This window comes from Phymastichus coffea, unplaced genomic scaffold (genome assembly GCF_024137745.1).
Source record: "Phymastichus coffea isolate CEN01 unplaced genomic scaffold, Cenicafe_Pcof_1.1 PCOF00038, whole genome shotgun sequence".
NCBI lineage: Eukaryota > Metazoa > Arthropoda > Insecta > Hymenoptera > Eulophidae > Phymastichus > Phymastichus coffea.
In genome coordinates this window covers 2,448,003-2,470,069 of record NW_026706849.1, presented here as the reverse complement: position 1 = coordinate 2,470,069, position 22,067 = coordinate 2,448,003, and the positions used below count along the sequence as shown (strand labels likewise).

The window sequence follows — 22,067 nt, the reverse complement described above, 5'->3', positions numbered from 1 at the left end:
GTAAACGATTAATCGTTGAAAAGAAAAGGGTAACCTACTACCGAACTATTCTCACGCAATCATCATTTACTGTGCATTCATGAAGTGAGCGGTTCGATAAAAAAAAAGCTTTGCTTTCAAACAGCTTCGGCAGCACAAGGAAAAAAAAGGGAATCGGGTGGCGAAGGTGCCTCGGCGATGATGAAAGGGCGTCCAAGCAATTGAGGTTCCCGGTCGCGCGCCTTATCGTACACGTATGCGTGCTCGATGCATCTTTAATGGCGCGACTGACACGCGCGCAACGATTTTTGTGACGCGACGACGTCGCTCTGTGCGTGCGCTCGCCCCTGAATGCTACATCGCCCTTTGGTAAGTATGTCAATCGGCAGGTTACCAAATCGTCCCTTGTCAGCGAACGAGAGCTTGCCGTCATCGCGATTTCGAGCAGTACGTGTGCATAAATTAGCTTGACTAGGTCCGCATCCCGCTAAAATAATCGTCGCGCGCAATTTGCGAGTCGCTGATGAAAGAGAAATGACGCTCGACTGGTAGGTCGGTCGGCGACTTGAACTGCCAATTGACGCGTCCAATCGGCGAAGGTCCTTCCAAGCAGGCATCTCCATTGATATTTTGCCAGGCACCGGAGAGTCGCAAAGTAAGCAGATGCACGAGTCATTGTTCCGGGATATCAACCTCCGACGCAACCGAGTAACTGACGAAGAAAAAGTTGAAGGGAGGAAGCAACGACGCTTGCACTTGAAAATCAAAAGGGTATGTATGTATATGTATAAACGCGCGCAAAGAGCCAGAGTCGAGCGAATAAATCACTTGACCCTGCGCAGCGCGTCGGAGCCGCCCGGAATAGTGTCGCGTACCGGAGAACGACGCTTCTTCCTGCGCGACACAATTAGACTCGGATAAAGGCGACGCCCAATGTGTACGTTACGAACCAGCGAGAGGCGCTGTGCTACGACGCGGTCAACGAGAAGCGATGTCAATAAAGTCTGGCAAATGCAATCCGGAAGACTACGATGAGATTCCGCGAAAGTCTCGAGAGTGTTGACGACGGTGAGGCACGTCTGAGAAGAGCCATCATCAAAAAGAAAGCGTTTAGAGGCTCTCAGGCTTTCTCTCTCTCTCTCTCTCTCTCTCTCTCTCTCTCCTCTCTCTCTCTCTCTCTCTCTCTCTCTCTCTCTCTCTCTCTCTCTCTCTCTCTCTCTCTCTCTCTCTCTCTCTCTCTCGCTCTGACATTAATATAACCTTCGTCATTGTGATAGACCGCCGACAAATCATTGCACAGTCGAACAAATAACTCGATTAAGATTGGTCCGACAGAGCACCTCCCACTAGAAATTCTTCAGCTACTGGCGCTTGGACAGAACAAATGCCTCATATCGTATATTCCTGGCGCTTGTGCAGCCATTGTCACCCGCGCCCACGAGATGGATCGGCGCGTGGGGAGCACTCCGATAATCGAAAGCTCAACGCTGCTGCTGGAATTTAACGAGGAAGCCGGTTCTCCTCATTTTATTCGAGTAGGTGTGAAGCCTATTGGGCAATTAGATAACCAGTGCGCCTTTAATACGCCGCAAACAGGTTGAGTGAAAATTTATGAAGATCATTCCAAGTGTCAGCGTGATTTTCATCGAAGTGGGTCGAAACTCGATGCTAATGCAATGTTACGTAGGAAGCCATGCGTCAAAATTTTAATGCAAAAGTTGTGTTTGATGGGGAGGATTTAGGGAGAGATACCGTAACAAAGCCATCGACTTATATGTATGCATTAATACGTAAAACGCCCTCGACTCGGTAACACAACAGAAGCCATGTAGGTGTATATGCCTTGAAATTCAATCTTCCACAGTGCGTTCTATGATGAAGAAAAACGGTATACTGCTCTCTCTCTCTCTCTCTCTCTCTCTCTCTCTCTCGTATAATACAAAGTCCATGCCTCCCCTCGAAAGGCCCCAAAGAGAAAAAAAGAAATACCGACGCAAGTTGTGTTCCGTTATAACCGCGATTCGAGACAGAGTGTGCACAATTCTGATTTACATATGGCGATCTATATTTCAATTTCAAATTGCGGCTTGCGTGCATTATATATCGAAGGGGGATGCGCATGTCCCGCAAGGCGTTTTCGTTATTAATTCAATTAAACACGAGAATGATATTTCGCATGCTCTGCAGTGCCCCGGGGAGCTTTTCGTGAAGGACTTTGGCGCGCGCGAGCCCGCGTCTTTCTCTCTTTGCCTTGCCCGACGACGACGAGAAAAAAAACGTACAATGAACATCGTGAGTTTTTTTAAGCTACGTGGAATGCTAGCCTAGATAAGCGAATTACAGACTTGCTTGATTTTGATTCACAATTACGAGCAGCGATTTCTCGCCCGTGGCGATCTCCGCAATCCGCGCCCAGATACTCTCTCTCTCTTTCTCTCTCTAATCACGGTGTCTCGTTCGCTATCTCGCGTAAGTAGGAGTTGTTATAATGCCGTGAGGGTAATCCACAAACAAGCATCAACTTCGCATGTAATTTTCATGTGAAAGTCGAGCTCTAAGGCTGTTGCAAGCTCTGTACAATTTATTATACGTATGTCTGGTTCCTTTTTCTTTATACAGTTAAAGTTCAAACGAACGTGACCGAGTGAGAACAGGATTTTATTTTTCTCCTTTGAAAACGAGCGACTCGTTAAATTTTCCGTTGGGTAAGTTCTTTTTATAACGAAACATCGTCAGAGTTGACGCGAATAGAAAGCTTTGGTTGCAGCGACTACTTTTTTTACGCAACTGTAGCGTCTCACTCTGTCTCTGTCTCTCTTCCCCTTTTCTCAAATAATACAACGCACGCGTGAGCGAGATTCAAAACTAAACCTGACAGGTTTATATTTATGGACGGTTGTATATTACGTAACTTTGGTGCAAGGTATTCAATCATCTGACTATGAATTTGAATCCTAAGACAATTGTTATTGTTATTGTTACTTCAAGTTCAATTGAACACTGCAGAGGTAGACAAAGTTTAATCTCTGATACTTTCGGTAAAAAAATATAAAGTGTTTGTTCCATACACTCTGTAAGTTATTAATTAGATTGGGTTCGTCATTTTGAATGTAAGCTCCATTCTTATCTGAATATTATTATATGCGCGACTGAATTATTCTATACTTACGTATTACAATTCAGTCCTCAGCGCGTGTTTCTCTACATAACGGCGTCATGCTAAAAATACTTGGCAGTACGCGATCAGCGTTATAGATGTATCGGCGAAATATGTATTAGAAAAGAGAGCAACCAGCAGCGGGCGAGCGATAAGAAAGCTTCGAGCGATAAACGATCGGCGGAGAGAGAGATGTGAGTTAGAAACATGGGTGGGCGGTTTTATTAATGGAATCGAACGGATTACGCGTGCAAACCTCTCGAGGAATAAAGAAAAGAAATATCCGAGACGTATATACTGCGGAGGCCTATTTTAATGGCTGAATCGGATGAAAGACTTATCGAGAGAGGGAGAGAGAGGATTATTTCGAGCTATTTTGTGCTGTAAAGCGGCTTAAAAAAATTCTATCGAAAAGTGGTTTAACGTGCGATTTGATTTCTCAATAAAACTTAAAATTATATTTTAATTAATCTGCGATCTATCGAAAGTGCGAGATACCGCGATAGGAATGTTATCGGTATCGTTATCAAAGAAAAAATATTAGGCGCGTCGGTGTTCGAGATAAGAGCATCCACTTTTTGCAGGATCGCAATCGTCATAGAGTAAAGCAAAAATCTAAAACTTTCAATGGTACCGTTTTCAACATTCGCAATTGATCCACGTTCGTTTTTAACACGACAAACTCAGTTGTTAGCAGCAACTTTTTCCAGTCCTTTATGAAACATGTCTGGTTAAAGCGCAACCTACATTCCTAGCAATGAAACCCGACCGGAGGGAAACCTCTCGAAATCATAAAAAAGTCGTCGTTCGATAATAAAAAATAGGCGGTGTAAGGCAGTGGCAGTGCTGTTTATTTGCACACGAGAGTCGTACTCACTCCCGTCTCGATCACCATGTGGATGAAATAACAATTGGCGCGTAATACGCCCCCTCGGATTTTCCGCGCAATCGAACTGTGTGCGTCGTTTTAATGTATTGACGCGAATTGAGCTGCGCGTGGCATGATGAACGAGGATCGGATAACACAGAAATTGTATGCCGATGGCTTTTGTTGTCATTTTGCATGCGAATGCTTGTGAAATTGGTCGACTGCAAGATACGGATTTGCACGAGCGTTTCAGCATCACATTCGTGATTTTCAGGCTGAGTGCATTTTACCATTATCGCGGTTGCCAAATGGATGTTAAACATTGCTGCCGCCAACAAATGCTCATCGTCCAGACACGATTCGATTTAAAATTGAACGCCAAACAAGTTCATTAATTTTCACATGTCTGTGAATCGACGTTTGTTAAAATGTCGATTTGACCCGATCGTACAATCCGAAGGCGCGCGCGCTCTAAGCAAGCAATTCGCGCGCCCAAGCTATCGCTTGCGAACCAGAAAATCGTCCTTTTCGCAGCGAGACACGCGCAGCCAATTAGCCACGGACGGAGGAAGAAGACTCGTACGAAATTCCGCGAGCGCAAACTCGTTCTTCTTTCTCTACGCGCACTGCACCTGGCGGCTCATATTAATGAACAAGCAAAAAGAGAGAAGAGTCGCCGCCGCCACGCTGGGGGCAACTGATTGAGTAACGGTGCAGTTTGCGGCGAGAGTTTTATGCGATTGCGCACCATACTTCGATTATTGACGGCCGATCGTTTATAATTCTTGCCATCGGTGTCATCGTCGATTTTTTGGCAAGACGTTTGGCTTGTCGATACTCCTTCGCGCAAATATCAACACTTTTTTTCTTTAATGCGCAAGTCGACGTAGCTACCGCGGAGCTAAACAACAGCTATCAACTTGGACGAGAGAGGCGCAATAAAATTTAAGTGGGTTTTCCAAAAACTGAAAATCCTTTCGATGTATCTCGTCAAATTAAACGATGTAGTTAAAGAAAAAAATCTCCAATTAAAAATCCATAAAGTTTAGTCAAGAGTCAGAGGCCTAAGATACCGTCGATCTCACGCACGCCGAAATTCCGAGGCGCGTGCGTTTATTCTGAGTCGACGTCTTGACCCCGATTCCGAATTCGGGGCAGAGAGAGAGAGAAAGAGAGAGTGTGTGTGTGTGTGTGTGAGAGAAAGAGACTCACACACCGAAGCGATGCTGCATGCACGAGAATTTCGGCATTGGATTTATGGTGATTTTTTATTTCTCAACGCGCGGTGCTGCTTTATTCGAGTGGGTGGAATTGAAAATCAAGTGAAAGCGGGCTCTTGAGTTTATTGGGTTGTTCAATTGTGCGTAAGAGTACCGCGATCTATCTTACAATTGAATTAGAACCAATTTTATGCTTGTTGTTCAGTGTTGAATGAAAATTTCATAATTTTTTTTCACGTGAAAAAGATGCAATAACAGCAACTTTCTCTTGTTCCGGGAATACTATATTACGTACAATGACGCCTTGGACAAACAATATAATCATAGTTTAGTATATCTAACGTCACGCCTTAGCCCACGCTTCGTCTTGACTCTCACTCGCACGGTGTGCATATGCGTCTGAATATTATTCATACGCTACTTTTCTTCTTAGTGGAAGAAATACATAAAGAAAAAAAGTACGTTCGTCGTTTATGAATTTCGCACGCAATGATACGCGATGATGAATTCTCACAATTTGTTTCGGCGCTAACCGAAAAATTCAAAATCTTGCCTCAAGGTACTCGCTCGCAGTGAAACTACGTGACTCCAGTGTTACATTCTGCCAAGCAACAGACAGTTTTTCCGTACAATGCAGCCGCGTACCAACGGATCGTACAAACAAACGAGTACACACCTGAACTCGCGCAGCGAGCAAAGTAGCAGATCCAGCGACAATGGGGCTTTATGCGCCGGCGCCACCCCACGCGCAAAATTTGTTTTGAATGGACGCGAGCGGGCATCGCCTTACCTCGGCGCCAGGTAGCTCTTCGGAAAATTGGAATTGACGCCGCACGCCGACCGTGGCAGGCAAACAAAGGATCCAAAGACACTTACCCTGATTAGCGAGCCGGAACGAGAGTTTTTCTTTTCGTAGAGAAAGAAATTTGCTGCGTTTTTGTTTCTTTTGAATGGGAATTATAGGCGGGACGGCGCTGTCGTCCTTTTTTTTTTGAGGACCAATTTTCATAGTATAATCGTAAATACGAAGTTGCAGCGTCGGAACACATTTACGATAGGTAAAAGAAAAATCAAGAAACCACAAGTTGTGTGTACGCGAAACATAAAAAAAGGGATGAAAAATATAAAAGCAAACACCAGCGCCGTCCGCAGAGAAAAAATAACTTTAAAAAAATATTCTCATGCGGGTTCTGTTGTAGATTATACTCTTTTTTCCCATGACGTTCGCCTCTTTCAATTGCTTAATTGATAAGCCTGAACGTGGACAATACGAAACCAGTGACGCGGTAGGTCGATCGATGGACCACGATTAGATTTAATGCCATGCGAAATTCCGAAGAGACTGTTTATGCATTTCTTTTTCCCCAATTGCCGATAGCAGTCTACCTAGAGCGCGCTATTACTATCCGATGCTTCGTAACGATTACATTGCACAAAACGATCAAACGACTTTTCGCCGGCGCGGATCTTCTCGACCCTTCAATCAACAAATCGATCTGTTTTACGCAACGCTCGTCGGATTGTTGTAACAGTGGCTAGCAGTGAATTGCCTGTCGAGGGAAAGCACGTGACGTTACGACTTTTTTCTCGTTAATCGACAAGGAAATATAGCTGTTTTTCCCTCTCCTCGATCGCCTGATACGATGTAATTAGAAAATATAGCGTTTCTTTTCTTCTCGATCGCTGCGATTTCTTCCGATCTGTTATTCACGATACTCGTTTACTGGAATTTCTAAAAATATTTTTCAATCGCCGAGTGAATAATCGTATATTATAGTAAATAACAATCGTCAGAATAATTTTTTTCCTGGAAAATGTATTATCTCTGATCAAATCAAACACTCAAACTATATACTTGACCTGATGTCATTTGACGCTTACTCACACTTTTCTGAACAGTTGTACACACAGAAAAACCCAGGCATCATTAAAGTGCAAATAAATAAGGCCTTGATAGTTAAACAGCCTTTCGGTAGTAGAGACAAAAGCCGAAGTCAGTTGTCTCTCGAACGGTGCTTTATGATTTCTTTTTTCTTTAACTCCGTCTCCCTCAATTGTTAAGTGACGCCGCTGCTGCGCCTCAAGTGATTCGTCATCGTTTCGCATTTGCATGTGCCAATACGTCTTCCCAACTCCTACGCGTCCTCGGCGACAGACGAAATTGCCGCTTGATTGTGTGTGTACACGCAGATGAGTCAGAGCGAGAGAGAGAGAGAGAGAGAGAGAGAGATAATAAACTCTCCTCTCCGAGATTAATACAGGTGAATCCATTTGAGAATGCACGCAGCGCGCTGCTGTTGTTCAGTTGTTACGGCGCAGGGCGATTTGACAAAACAACGGCAGATAATTACTGCGAGTCTGGCCAAGATGAGGACCGAGTCCATGATAAATGTCTCCGACAGTCCGATGAATAATGGCAAATTTTGCCGTTTCGAATGCAATTGATCCCTCGATAGTGCGTTCTAATTTATCAAAAGCTTCCTCTCTCGAAGGGAGTTGCCGCAGTCAAGGTTGTTAGTGTAACGGTGCGAAACGTAGTTCCTTTTTTTTATTTTTAATGCAACTGAAAAACATTGCGATTGTGACGATGAATGAGTGGTCGATCGAACTCCGGTGATTGTTTCAAAGGAGTGAATGAGACCTACACTTGGCGTGCTTGTCTTTCCGCTTAGCGAGAGAGATATCTTTGTCTCTGCGCTTATCTTAATTCTTTTATCTTTCAGCTAGTAGCCAAGCGAACCGGCTATCGATGTCTATTTCCGGTCGACCAGTAAATAAGAACAATTAGCTATGTTGATCGGCCAGAGGTGTTTAATAGTAGTAATAATTGGCGCTAAAAAAATCACGTCGGAAGTTGAAGTGATATTGAACATTGTCAAGGTCGAAACCCTCAGTAGTATCCGTGCTTAAAAAAAAATTTTTAAACTATTGATACAAATATAAATGAGGCATTTGAGAGAACAGCGTTATTTTATTTGATGAATAAGTGGTATCAAAGTGTGATTAGTTACAATCTTACAATTGGCATTTCATTTAAATTACACGGACGCCCGAGCAATCAATTAGCGAACCGCTGATCGCACAGAAAAAATTATATTTCTTTGTAAACACGCATGCATGAATCACGTACTATCATCAAATTCCGATGTAACTCGATATGGACACATCGATTCGGCAATTGCCGCTAATTCCATGTAATCATTTGTACGACGCTTAGAGAGGCAATTTTCTTTTTTTTTTTTGCTCCTCCCGGAGGCGGTTAACAGACGCTTGCCGTCTTTCGTTTCTTTTCTTTTTTTCTCGTTTGACATGAGAGAGAAAGAAGAGAGGAGGCACCAAGGTGGTCCAAAAGGCAAGGGCACGAGGAAGTCGGCCGAGAGAGCGGCTATTCTCTGTCTCGTCTGCATCGCGTCGCATGGGCTACCGGCCAAGCAGCTGCCACGGGCAACGAGCTGCAGGTACACATCACCTCGGCCGTTCACGATCTTTTTATCTTGGGCACGCGCATGCCGGTTACGTCGCCGCTCCTTAATAGACACGTAAAAATAGACGCGGAACACATGGCTGACGCGTTTTTCTTGCCGCGATGCGGTTCGCCGATATCGCCTTTTCCCTTTTTTCTTTTTCTCCGCAAAACCTCACACCGTCGAAACACGTCGCGTTTACGCGTACCGACCGAGCAGCGTCACCAAGGCGAGTCAACGCGTATCTTCGGTCACGGTCAACGATTCAACTTTATTATCCTTGCCTGCGGAAACTGCGTCTCGCATGCGTCCTCTCCTTTATTAACTTTATCCGCCCTGCCGAGGCTTTTGCTCCGTGGATGTAAGGCGAAACGGCTAATATTTCTAAGCTTAATTGCATCCGATTTTCCGGCTCTTTGGAAATCGCCGAGAGGACGTTGCTCATCGTGCCATCTGTTGCCGCGCGGCACAGCGTGGGTCGCGAAGCGAGCGAATCCAAGCAGTGTCTGCAACGTTCACCTGGACTCTCGTTCTACGGTCCACTGCCGAATGAGAAGCAGATAAAGACCGAGATACAATGCTCTTTTTTCCCCCCTTGCCCTATACGCTCGAGACCCGCCGCTGTCTGGTTCTCGCTCTTCTGCTCATTTATTTTTCGGCCTGTGGATTTTACACTCCTCTCGCTCGTTACACACTATACCTGCTTGCGTTTTCGTTGTTGCGAGAGATTCGCAATGGCTATTTTGTCGGGTTCATTGCGGAAAATAATACGAAACGAAGGTGTTTGCGTATGCTGGCGAAAGAGGAATTCATTCGCTTCTTGAATATGCACTTGTCGAATGGCTTCTGCTTTTGTTTCCGGTTCGTATAGAGGAATGATATCGCACATTTTATCAACAATATTTACCCAACTTTCGAAAACGTTCAATTAAAATCGAACAGTTTTAATTATTATTGCCGGAAATATTTATAAACAGTAATGAAAGGGTAGAATCAATTTTCTAAAAGCAAAAATAAATCAAAAGTACAGGGAACTCACAATTAGCCAGAAACCCGCGAAAATACCTACACCGTCGACGAGCGAAAGAAAAGAGAACAATCAACAGGAGCATAACGAATCTGCGCGCATGCGGCAGCGTTAGGAGGCACACGCCCACGAACTTCATTCTCTGCCAGGCAAAAACTCATATGGCGCTACCAGGACCTATCTCTCTCTCTCTCTCCCTCCCTCCTTCTCTCGTTCACCTGGACACACTCACGCACACACGCGGACTCTTCCGGCCGGTTTCTGCAGCGGCGTCGCGACGATGTGGCCGTGGCCTTTCTTCGATACTCTCCCCATTCAATCTCGTGCTCGCGCGCATCTCGTTTTTTTCTTTAAAGCCCGGTGGGTTTTGAGTTTCCTTTGGGCCGCAGACGATCATTGTCGCGCGCGCACGCTACTTTTCCACGAAAATCCATATATTGTCACCCTAACCTCCTCAGCCGTTGTTATTTATGGATGCTGGAACAGTGCACGATTTTTCGCAGCGCGTCGTACAGTGTTTTGAGCCTCACTAATTCGAGTGCTAGATTATTAGAAGGCTACCGATTTTTATCGTCATTTACTTAGATTATACGGTAGACCTTTGTAAAATTAATGTTTTCATGTATATGTTCTTACACTTTTTATTGCGAAAGTATCGAATGGGTTACTACACGAGTAAAGAATTATTGTCAATGCTAAATATGGTGACTCAACCTGCGTTGATAACCAAGTCTATACTGATAAATATCGCTGCTTACGTACGCTAGAGAGAAAAAAATCTTGAGTATGTTTTATCGCTGCGAGAATATCGCCGTTACTGTGGACAAGTGTTTATGTTATTATTCACAATCGCATAATTGAAATCGTATCATTCGAAGTGAAAGATTGAAAAATAGTGTCGAAACAAAGGATATTTTAATCAAATTATAGAAGATGAAAAATATCTACTTTTGTCAAAGAAACATAGGTAATCACTCGAAAATCTAGATCAAGCTAAAGTGTATTCCAAAAACATTTTGAAAAATCGAACGTCAACATTCTTTCGTAACTTGATTCCCAAAAACTTCCGCTCATCTCATCACTTGTTCGTTGGAAAAAAGAAACCAGCGAGTGTAGTTTCTTATGACACGATTTCGACACCGAACGAGGAATTCGCGAACGCTGCTTCTTAATAAACGCGCTCTCGGCGTGTTGGGGTCATTACACCTCTCGACCACTCTCTCTCTCTCTCTTGCAGTATATATGTGTGTATGCGCGCGCGCACACACAATTACTCGACGTGCGCGGCTCCTGCGAGAGAGCTAATGAGGCGCAGGAGGGAAAAAAAGCCTAATATTGTCAGCTGCGATGTGATACGGCTCAATCGCCTCGACTCGACGTCGCCTTCGATTTCGATTGATCTCCTCCATGACTTCTAATGTCATTCGAAAAGTTTTTGTTTGTTGAGTATTTTTTATTCCGGAAGCTTCTTATACGGCACATAGCGTTGTTTACAAGAACACAATAGAATGTTGCGACGTTTCTCTCATACTGCGTGCCAAATACTTTTTAGGACGCTACCATTTTTTATTCTGTACTCGACGGGAGATTCATTATGTGCGCGATGAAAACGCACGCTGATGCTTTCCTCCAGTTTTTTACGATCTCATTCAGCTAATGAAAGAGCTCACGCGCGCTTTTTTTTTTTCTTTTTGTTCTTTACGTAAAGAGCGCTCGTTTACGTAAAATTATTGTTACCGTTGTTATTTTGCATGGATAATACCAATTCTATTCTCGTGTGTATTTAAACAGTTTTTGTCAAATGAGGAAAAGAAGAGTAGAAAACTTGCGACATGTAACGCAAATAGTGTAAGTCGGCACGAGCATATCAGTCAAAGTAAATTTGTCGTTATCTCCATTTGTCTTGATAATCAAAGTTACTTCGCGAGCAGCACTGTTAGTCGCGTTTTCGAATAAATATATGTGCGCCTTTTTTATCGACTTCAGTAACCGATGCTTTGCAGTTTTTTCATTCAAATATTGCCGTACGTATTTTTCAATGGGTGAAAGACTTTACTTCCTGAAATTGTTATTCGATTCCCCCGTCGTGATTTACCGTATCGTATTTTTACGACTGCGATTTGATATCGTTTCATCGCCAAAATCGATAAGCCATAACTGCTTATTCAGGGATGAATTGTTCTTTAGAAGATACTACTGATTGTTCACCGGTTGTAATTGACAAATTACGGTTTTCAATAAACTAAATCAAACGATCGTAATCATATTTGATTCACTTTCGAAAATCAAAAATATAAGTGAATCTAAATAGGGCAAATTCTTCTTGAAGTCAAAACAATATAATCGAGGAAGACTCAAATTCTAGTCACCATAAAGAACACAATGTTCGGAATTCACGTGCGTTTTCTTCTTCTGTAAGCGAATAGAAACAATCGTGATAACCTGGCCTGCTTTTCGAAGCCAAAAATAGAAGTGTTTTGAAATATCTGGAATTCTCATAACTGAAATATAAGTCAAAAAGCAAATTTAAAACGCCGTAGAGAACATAACACTGAAGTAAAAGAAAAGAATTTTTTCTTTCGAGTTTTACTGTTGTGAAAAAGATAATTCAACGATCGATCGCCTACGAAAAATCTAATTATCAAGCATGATTCGTGACTTTCCACCGGTAGTTTGGTGAAACGCTGTAAGCGAGTGAACCTGTACACGCGTTGCGAGATACGCGCAAGAGTGTAATTGAGATTTTCCTTGGAGCCGCGCGGATGACCGGCACATTTCAAGCTCGCCTGGCTAGATTTTATTAAAGATTGCCCACTGGAATGGCAATTGCCGAGTATTTACCCAACGCCTCGAGTTCAATCAACCGCTCGAAGAATTCACTCCACTTATACGCGGCATAGACGAAAAACGTGATAGAGCTTTTTTTTACCTTGAGCAAAGCAGAGGAGCGCAAGGCCTACGACGATCCAGTGTGAATTCATCCCGGCACCGGAGAGCAGAAAAATAGCTAGAGCACTTTGTAAAAAGATGTGGCACTGGCACACGAATGAGAGTTCTAACGCGAAACACAACACGCGATTCGCTGCCCGGCTTACGGAATTTTTCCTTTTGCTTTTTTAGGGAATAGCGGTGTGATAGAAATAAGGCTGCGCAACGTCGAGCCGCGATGTTCAAACTGAGAGCGCGAGCGAACTGCCGCCGCCGCGAGCGCTGCCGCTGCCGCCGCCGAGCTTAAAAAGAAGAAGGGAGGAGTAGGGCGGCGAGCAACACGATGAGTAACCGGCCACTACCGCACACATATCCAAACGATATTACATATATATAGAGGGGGAGAGAAATAGTCGCGTTGAGCTGCCGGCTAGACTCGTGATCGTGTGCAAACCCGTAAAACCCGCGAGCCTGAGTATGTTGGAGTGCGTATGTATAGATGTGGATTTGATTCTTTATCTTTCTTTTTTAGGATGGTGTCGGTCTGATGGCTGTTCGCTGAAATCTTTGCGTGTTTTTTGCGGAAATACGTATAAATAAGGGGCCCTGTGTGACTAGAATAGAACACCTGTTTACATTTTATTTTTTCGTTATATATAACGACCCTATATCTTTTTATGCATACAGTATTACATTTTGATTTACCATTAATAATATTACAGTACAAGTAGCAATAACGAGGCTTAAAGTTCGGGTTAAAATTGCCGTGATATCATCGACGAAGTTAGTTGAAGTGTCTATCTTTGTTGACAGCAGTCTGCCAATTCTTTTTTCGGTGGAGAAAAAAAGCACAGCTGTCAATTTAATTAGCTAAGGCTCGATTTATAAAATCAATCGATCCAACTTAACAATAGAAAAACTATTAAAAAATCACGGTGACCAGCAAAGTCAACAAGCATATCCCGCGCATAAATGTTCGCACAAAACGCCAAAGATCCATCGGTATACATATACCTTTCAGTAACTAAAACTTTTGATTATTCCTTACGCGTTGCATTATCAGTTTACAGAACACCGCTTCCACGTACGCATTTTAGTACGTGTGCTTTTACACGACAAAAGAAAAAGCCATATACCTCCTACTCCCTGTAGAAGCCCACACTGGTTACATTACTTATATTATATCGGCAGAGTTCCAATGCAACATCGTGCTCTTTTTTGTAGTCTCTCACTCGCCCACGTAGTTTATTGTGAGTGTCACGCGAATATACGAGTTTACACGGAGTCGTTAATATATTGAATCGACGATTGGGTCTTTTTGTTCTTTTTGATTAGAGGAATCCGTGCGAAGGACGTATACATAGAGATACTAATCAATATGTAATTGCTTTCGAAATTCATTTTCTATCAAGGATACAAATTATCAAAATTGATTTTCAAACAGTTGAATCAAACATTTACCGTTGATTATCTAAATAAATTAAATTAATGTTAGAAATGAGCATTTGCACAGCTAAGAGTACTTGAGAGACGAGCCTTATAACGATATTCATGAGAACGAGTGAAAGTAGTAAAACGATGCCAAGGGAAAGGGCTTGAGGGGAAAAATAAACTTGATGCAATTAGCCAACGTTTGCGCGGCTTATCAAGCGGAAAGAGTAGTAGTGGAGTTTTTATTGCGTGCGTGCTTATTTACTCTCTTTCTTATATTTCTCACGCTCGTTAATCCACGTACAATCCACACATACGTAAATTTGCACTTGCTGAAATTTATATATTTTGTTAGATAAACAGATGCGGTAGACTATATAAGAATCGCGAGAAGCCTTTAGATTTGAGTTTATAATTTATTTGTCTAATACACACAAGAGATTATTAATTCATCTAGAAATGATAGAAATAGGTCATCATTGGAAACAATAATGCATTTGTGTCATGTTTACGTAACGACGGAAACGTAGTTAAAAACAAACCACACACGGTTATGTTTGATCTTCACATCCGCCAGGTGAAAAATATAGCAAGTGCAACGTGTATATGGGTTGAGTTTTATTATTCCGAGATAACACTTATAGAATCTTCGTTTCTGTTTCAAGGAAAGTTAAATGTATTTTTTTTTCTATTCCCGGCCGTTATCAGAACTGCTTTATTGGTCATTATTATAACAAATAGATATTTTAGAATTAATTTGATAAATGTAACTATAGTAAATAAAATTAATTTTTTAAATTTGACATTTTATCAAATATGCTAATTTATTATTTATTTATCAAGAAAGTAAATTGAGAGAGGTAAAAAAAATAGAAAGTTATTTATTTCATATACTCGTCGAGATGATGAACTTGCTAAATTGAAAATTTTTAAATAACTGTTTTATCACTACAGTGACATCTTCCGGTCAAAGTACAAATGAAATTGCTGCCTTTTTATCAACCGAATACACGCGTGGTTCCATGCGTTTCATTACACGGTGTTTGGACTATAGTATGGCTATAGTAATAGTGCTTTTGTTAACGTGGTAAACGTAAATCAGAGATTATGTCGGTGTACTATAGTCATGTTTGAAAGTTGAATATTGTTAAAATAATTTTCTAAATAATTACACAAGTATTTATATTGCAGAATGTTTGTTTCAAGTAATTATTGAAACAAGCTTATTAGTTATAAATTGAGCTGAATGTAAATAACCTCTAAGATATTATAAAATAAATTTTTTTCTAGCTAGTTATTTATGATTAGCTGTATGTACATAAATATAAGAAGCAAATTTATATTATAAGAACCCAAAATGACTGCCTCAATCAGTGGAAAAAATTTACTTGCTCCAACTGGGCTACAATGCAAAAACTTGCATGAATATCTCAAATCTAGATCTTCTGAAATGCTAAATAGACTGTACAACAATCCTCCAATTTGCCTCGCAGTTTACAGAGAGCTGCCGGAAATTGCAAGGCACTACATTATGAGATTACTGTTTATTGAACAAACAATTCCCCAAGCTATGATTGCTTCTTGGTGTTCTAAACTCAATAACAGTGATCATGAAAATGTAGTACAAGTTATGAATGAACTGCATATTTGGAAAGAAGCCCCTATTCCGGGAGGTATGCCTGGATGGGTACTCAATTCCACTTTTAGGAAAAATTTGAAAATTGTATTGTTAGGAGGAGGTATTCCATGGACAATGTCTAACAATCTTGAATCTGACAGTAAACCTAGAGATGTAGCATTTCTTGATTCTTATGCTTTGGAAAGGTGGGAATGCGTTTTACATTATATGGTTGGATCACAACAACAAGAAGGTATTTATTTTTTACTAATATGTTTTTAGTTTACTTGAAAAATGAAAATTTCATTTATTCAAATACTTTATTTCAAAAAATTATATTAGGTATATCAGCTGATGCTGTCAGAATTTTGTTACATGCTGGGTTGATGAAACGGGATGAAGCAGATGGTAGTCCTGTTATAACACAAGCAGGCTTTCAATTTTTATTATTAGATACTGCAGCTCAGGTCAGAAATAATTTTATTCTTGTAAATTTCGTTATTACTAAAAAAACTAAAATAACTATTGTTTCTAAAATAGGTTTGGTATTTTATTCTTCAGTATTTGGATACTGTTGAAGCAAGAGGGCTACATTTAGTAGAATGTTTAACATTTCTTTTCCAATTAAATTTCTCTACACTTGGAAAGGATTATAGTACACAAGGTATGTCAGAAGGGCTATTAACATTTTTGCAACATCTTAGAGAATTTGGTCTGGTTTACCAAAGAAAAAGGAAAGCTGGAAGGTATGCATAAAAATGAATTATTATTTTTGAAAAAGTCCTCTGATCTTCAAATGAAGTTGATAATTGTTTTGATATTTATAACAGATTTTATCCAACAAGACTTGCTCTAAATATTGCTACAGGGCAGAATAAACCAATATCAAGAGACTTAGAAAAAGAACGTTACATTGTTGTTGAAACAAACTACAGGGTATATGCTTACACAAATTCTAACTTACAAGTGGCTCTGATAGGATTATTTTGTGAACTGTTATATAGGTACAAAAACATTTGGCTAAATGCAATAATTTGAAACTATAATCTGTTTTTCTAAATACAATTTTTTTATAGGTTTCCAAATCTGGTAGTAGCAATCCTAACCAGAGATTCAGTTCGCCAAGCTTTGAAGAGTGGCATTACTGCTGCTCAAATAGTTGGATATCTAAATCAACATGCACATAATAAAATGATTGAGAATGGGCCTCCAGTTTTGCCACCAACTATTGTTGATCAAATCAAGTTGTGGGAAAATGAGAGAAACCGATTTATATTTAATGAAGGAGTTTTGTACAGTCAGTTTCATTCTCAAACAGATTTTCAAGTACTTAGGGACCATGCTCTTTCCATGGGTGTCCTGATCTGGCAAAATGACAGGTATATTATTTTTATATAATATTTACAATATTTAGCTAATAATACTAGGTGGATTGGATTCCATCTTAAACTGTAAGCCCAGTCATGATGCATGTAAAAAACCTCTCTTGCCATTCTAAAAGTAGTAGGGAAAGTAAGTTTACATGCTAATGATTATAGGGAATCAAGACTAAAGTATACAGGTATCTAGTGTACCTCTGCAGCATTTTACATGAACGTAATTCTTAAAGTAAAGATAAAAATAATAATCTTTTTTTTTTCAGAAAAAGGACTATTGTTGTTACAAAAGCTGGATACGATGAAATTAAAAGGTTTTGGAAGCGCTATTCAAAGGGAGCTAATTAGAAAATTATCATTTGTTTATATGTGAATACATTTGTTTTCTATTTAATTATGATATTACCTATAATTTAATTTTAAGAAATAATTTTAATCTAATGGAATTATAATTTAAAAAATCTTTTAGTTAAGATTTTCAAATTTAAAAATAATTTTTGTACAATCCGAAAAAATCTTTTTTGTAAGTGTGATTATTTTAATGGAAATACCCATATTTTCTTATAAAATAATAATTTATTTTCATATAAAATTGTACTTTAATCACGTCATATGCAATTGGCTAATTGAAAGCTTATATTTCAATACTTAAAACATTCACTGAATGCCTTAAAATTTCTAAATATATCTGAAATGGTCTTAGCGTTGAGGGGCAGCTTTAGGTTTTGGCATTTTGTTTAACAGAGCTTGAATCTCTTTCTTTTCATCATAAATTTTCCAAAGTTCATACAAATTGATTATATACCTAGCGATTTCTTGAATTTTGTCCATATCAGCATTTAGTTCAGCAAACCATGATTTGAGATCTTTTTGTAATATCACACAAGCTATTTGAAGACAGCCTATAGAAATATGTATAAATATATAATAATACATAAAATTGTGTAAAAATTATTACATCTTTAAAAAGTTATTTTAAATAGAACTTACCAATTGCTATTTGATATGGAGGATAAAGTAAACAAACATCAGTTCTTAGACTATCATTAATTATACGCCATGCCAAAGTAAGTAACTGATCGTCAGGACCAACATCTTGGATTAATGTAAGTAGTGGGCGATATGGTTGATAAACGATAAGACAACAATCAAGATGTTCTAATAAATAAAATTCACACTCCAAAATATGGTTTGTTCTATATGGAAATTCTTGGGCATAAGCATAGCCAAACTTGCTTTTAACTAGAATCAACATGTTTTTTTAGAGAATAATAAGTAAATAAATATTATATTTCTGCTTTTATGATACTTACTAACTGTTTGACATATTGTCAGTAATCTAGAATTAGAAATGACACCAAATTCTTCAACTTTTGAGGCTAAGAAAACAGAGGTTGGAGCCAATAGCAATGGATCAATGCATTTCAAGCTGTTACGAGCATAAAATCTTTTGAAGTAAACTGTAGCTGTTGCAATTACTTGTTGTCGCAACTTCAGGTGTTCACCAAGAACTTGAATCACTGAAATATTCCATAATTTTACTACTCAATATTTAAAAGCATAACATACACTACTTGTAATTTTAATATCATAATTAAAATGATAATTTTACTTACAGTTAGCAAAGAATATAAACAATTTTTGATACTCGTCTTCAGATAAAATAGACAAATCATGTTGTCGTTCTCTAGTTAAATCTTGCTTATCTAACAGCCATTGTTGACTAAAATAGAAATAAGAATAAAATTATAGAATAAAACATACTAATAATAATTGCACTGATCTACTGTAGACATATAAAAACAAAAAATTACGTACTGATGTGAACTTTGCCAGAAATTACCAGCCATTATTAGTCTTTATTCTTTTTAAATCTGAATTTGAACAGTCGACGAAAATTAATTAGCATTTCATTGGAAAAGTTTGTTCATACACTTATCAAACTCATGATATATTTTTCCGTATTTATTTTACGTAGGTCTGGTTTTATGATTAAAATTCCGCTTCGCGAAATGGTATAACCTAATATATATGTAATAACAATATAATACATATATTACACACAGTATACCGCAACAAGCAACAATGTTTTATGGTTTTAGTAGAGATAGAGGACGAGGGTAAGTCTAAAGAGCATGGGCTAACTTTGAATAAAAATAAACTTAGATAGACGCTAAGCATCTATCGATTCTTAAATTCCTTGGTAAAGATCAAGTGGCCGATACAATGACGCTCCTAGCGGCGAGTGGTGTAAGGTCTTTCGAGAATTTAGTATTTTACGTGTAGATGTATTCAGGTCCAGGCCGAGGAAGTATTATTAGTAAATCTGTTTACTATTGAGATTTATTTGAATGGTCGAACTAATTAAATAATAAATTTGTAATTGGGGAGTGTGTTTGGAAAAACCCCGAAAGAGAGCGCGGTATTGTGCGCGAAAGATAATTTCTGGGAAAACTCAGGCGCCGGCGGCTCAGTTTTACAAATACCTGCTCGGAGTCGGGCGAAAGAGCGAGAGAGTAACGACCATAGAAACAAGAAGAAAACGTGTGACAATTATAAGCACAAACAAAATCCACAGGACGTCCTGGCGCGTGAGAATTGAGAATTGACTCGGTTGTCAATTACTCAATTTTCACGTGTTACGGGCTTGATAAATTTCCCGGCCGTGGTGTGTATGAGTAGATTACGTACCTAGGCCAGAAAAGTATTGATAGGTCCATAAAATATAAGAATTGTTAAATGTGTGCTATGCACTTGTTAATTTTCTAACCATGCTTTATACTATTTTTCGACACTCCGCGCGGAAAATACGTTTTTCCCGCACGCTCGGCAAAAAACGTGCGTTGAAAGTCTCACTTTCCATACGTCGTATCCAAAAATACGGTACGGCACATGTTCGGGAAAGAATTTCTCGTCACTTCACTCCGGCGTAAACGCCACACGAGACAAGAATCTACTTTCCCGCACTTGTATTGTAATGTACTATTTTTGTCTAATGATCTGGATGTACTAATTAAGTATAGTGCCTTTCCCGGACGTGACTCAAACAATAGTATACCACCCGTAGCTACGCTGTGGGTACTTCAATACTTTTATGGCCTTAGGTTGTAATCTTCTATTGTATGCTTTATTGCATGATTTACTGCCAGGTCAGAAAAATATCTGTACCAAGATTATAAAACGAAATAGTATTCCAATTTCAATTATACAAATTTCTTCACTCAACTTGACTATAGTATGCATTATCAGTACATCCAAATTTTTAAATATTTTCAAAATTGTTATGCTAATTGAATTTTCTTTAAACAAGTATTCAATTTTCAATAGCACATCTTTATTGAATTAAATAAAGTTATAGTTTTTAATAATATAATTCTTCGAAATCCTCAAAACTAATTTATTTGCTTTAAAATATTTTAAATAGAAAATTGTAATGTTATTATAGTTTCTAATTTAAAAACTAACTATGCATTTATTTATTTTTCATGATTCACTAAAGTGCTATAGTTATCAAATTTTACAATGTTTAAACCTCGTATTTTGATTTGTATCAATTATTATTGTCATTAATTTTCATCGTTCTAGCAACTAACGAAAATACCAGAAGGGTAATCAAAAGAATGATGGTTATTATTTATTTAGAGTGCAAAGAGGCAGTCAAAAATTAATAATTAGAATAGCTGATTACATATTAAGATAGCATAATATAAAATAAAAATTAATTTCCATTATACGCAATTGGCACCTATATTAGTGTTTGATTGAACGTAATGAACAATTTCGTAGCTTTCAGAGCATCAAACTAACTAGATTTTGTATAAAAAAACATTATTATAAAATTAATGTCGTAAAGAAAACATTCTGTTTCATATTTTTATTATTCAAAGCAAACTCGAAGTCGAAATTCAAATTCTGTCCGTAAATATTTGTTATAATAGTCGGTGGAGTAGAATTTTTGTCATGAAAAGAACCAAGTAAAATTCTCAGTGAAATTAGACGAAGTCATCATTTAGAATGATGTTTAAACAATAAAAAGCCAAAAATATATCAAATTATTTTACGTCCGATATATTACAACACTTAGATTATTTTGCAAAGTTAAAAAGTTAACAATAATTTAGCTATTTGGCACAGAACTGTGAAAGACGTTTGATAATTCTAAGAGTCATGGATCGGAAAATGACTCTCTACTATCAACAAGATTGATGGAATTTTTCAGAAGGATATAGCATCGATCAGGCCCATACATTTTGGCTTTATTCAAGTCATTGACAAAAAATAACGTGAACCTTGCTGTCGCCATTCCTACACCGCAGATTCCTATTAAGATCTAAAAGAGAACACGTCGGTCTGTCTTATAACAAATCCTTTCTTTATTTTCTTAAAAGAAGAGAATTTTAAAAAGTGAAGTCTTGACTGATTCTGATCGGTCAATTAGAGATAATTACCAACTTATGTGTCCGTAATGTATGAAAAGTGAATATTTTAGCAGAACCTACGGGAAAAAAGTGAAAATTTGAACTATTTAATGTTCCATATTTTAAATTGGGAGATCAACGACACAAATACTCACGTCCTTTGTTTCAAAACAAATATTGACAAAGCAATAGAATGCGTTCGTGACAATCGTTAAATTAAAATTAACTCATACGTTATGAAACAAAATTCAGACATCACGGTCACCATAGCTCATGATGGAAACGAACCTGTTTATATATACAAATTTGACTACAAGTAAAAAGTAAAACAAGTTTTAACAACCTCTTCACGTGCATAGTAGCAACCCACTGAAAAGGTTTCAAACGCAAACATCGGGACTATATTAGGCATATTGAATGGAATGAGTAACTTCATTAAAAATATTGGCAAGTTTCTAACAATTTCGTATACGGTCATGACCAAAGCTTACGGATTAGTAAAAATACACAAGATTGGTTTTCCTTTATGCCCAATTATCTTAGTACATAGTATAATTTCCTTAGTAACTGTTCGCTTTACA

At 38.8% G+C, this 22,067-nt stretch overlaps 3 protein-coding genes across 7 annotated transcripts in view; 1 reads left to right on the top strand and 2 right to left on the bottom strand.

Annotated features, from left to right (window-relative positions):
* LOC131663778 (cell adhesion molecule 3-like) overlaps positions 1–12,894 on the bottom strand; it is a 132,235-nt gene extending 119,341 nt beyond the window's left edge. The window contains exon 1 of the mRNA XM_058934399.1: positions 12,645–12,894. Coding sequence (XP_058790382.1) covers positions 12,645–12,696 — 52 coding nt within the window. The 5' untranslated portion in view covers positions 12,697–12,894. The remainder of the gene's footprint in view (positions 1–12,644) is intronic.
* A 2,250-nt stretch (positions 12,895–15,144) lies between these two features.
* On the top strand, positions 15,145–17,472 carry LOC131663706 (general transcription factor IIH subunit 4). 2 transcript variants are annotated; one of them, XM_058934267.1, is made up of 7 exons: positions 15,145–15,268; positions 15,365–15,945; positions 16,035–16,159; positions 16,233–16,438; positions 16,523–16,696; positions 16,769–17,071; positions 17,335–17,472. In XM_058934267.1, the coding sequence occupies exons 2-7, from the start codon at positions 15,432–15,434 to the stop codon at positions 17,414–17,416; spliced, it is 1,404 nt and encodes a 467-aa protein (XP_058790250.1). In that variant the 5' UTR covers positions 15,145–15,268; positions 15,365–15,431; the 3' UTR covers positions 17,417–17,472. The 2 variants fall into 2 exon arrangements, with proteins under 2 accessions (XP_058790250.1, XP_058790249.1); XM_058934266.1 differs by having other exon boundaries at positions 15,145–15,279.
* A 162-nt stretch (positions 17,473–17,634) lies between these two features.
* On the bottom strand, positions 17,635–21,842 carry LOC131663707 (cyclin-C). Of its 4 annotated transcripts, none has more exons than XM_058934268.1 (7): positions 21,642–21,842; positions 21,517–21,563; positions 18,887–19,090; positions 18,685–18,791; positions 18,382–18,588; positions 18,059–18,310; positions 17,635–17,970 (listed from the first exon to the last, which is right to left on the bottom strand). In XM_058934268.1, exons 3-7 carry the CDS (start codon positions 18,916–18,918, stop codon positions 17,768–17,770), a joined length of 801 nt encoding a protein of 266 aa, XP_058790251.1. In that variant the 5' UTR covers positions 18,919–19,090; positions 21,517–21,563; positions 21,642–21,842; the 3' UTR covers positions 17,635–17,767. The 4 variants fall into 4 exon arrangements, with proteins under 4 accessions (XP_058790251.1, XP_058790253.1, XP_058790254.1 ...); XM_058934270.1 differs by having other exon boundaries at positions 18,887–18,942; XM_058934271.1 differs by lacking the exons at positions 21,517–21,563; positions 21,642–21,842 and adding an exon at positions 19,760–20,067 and having other exon boundaries at positions 18,887–18,942.
* Between the last annotated feature and the right edge of the window lie 225 nt (positions 21,843–22,067).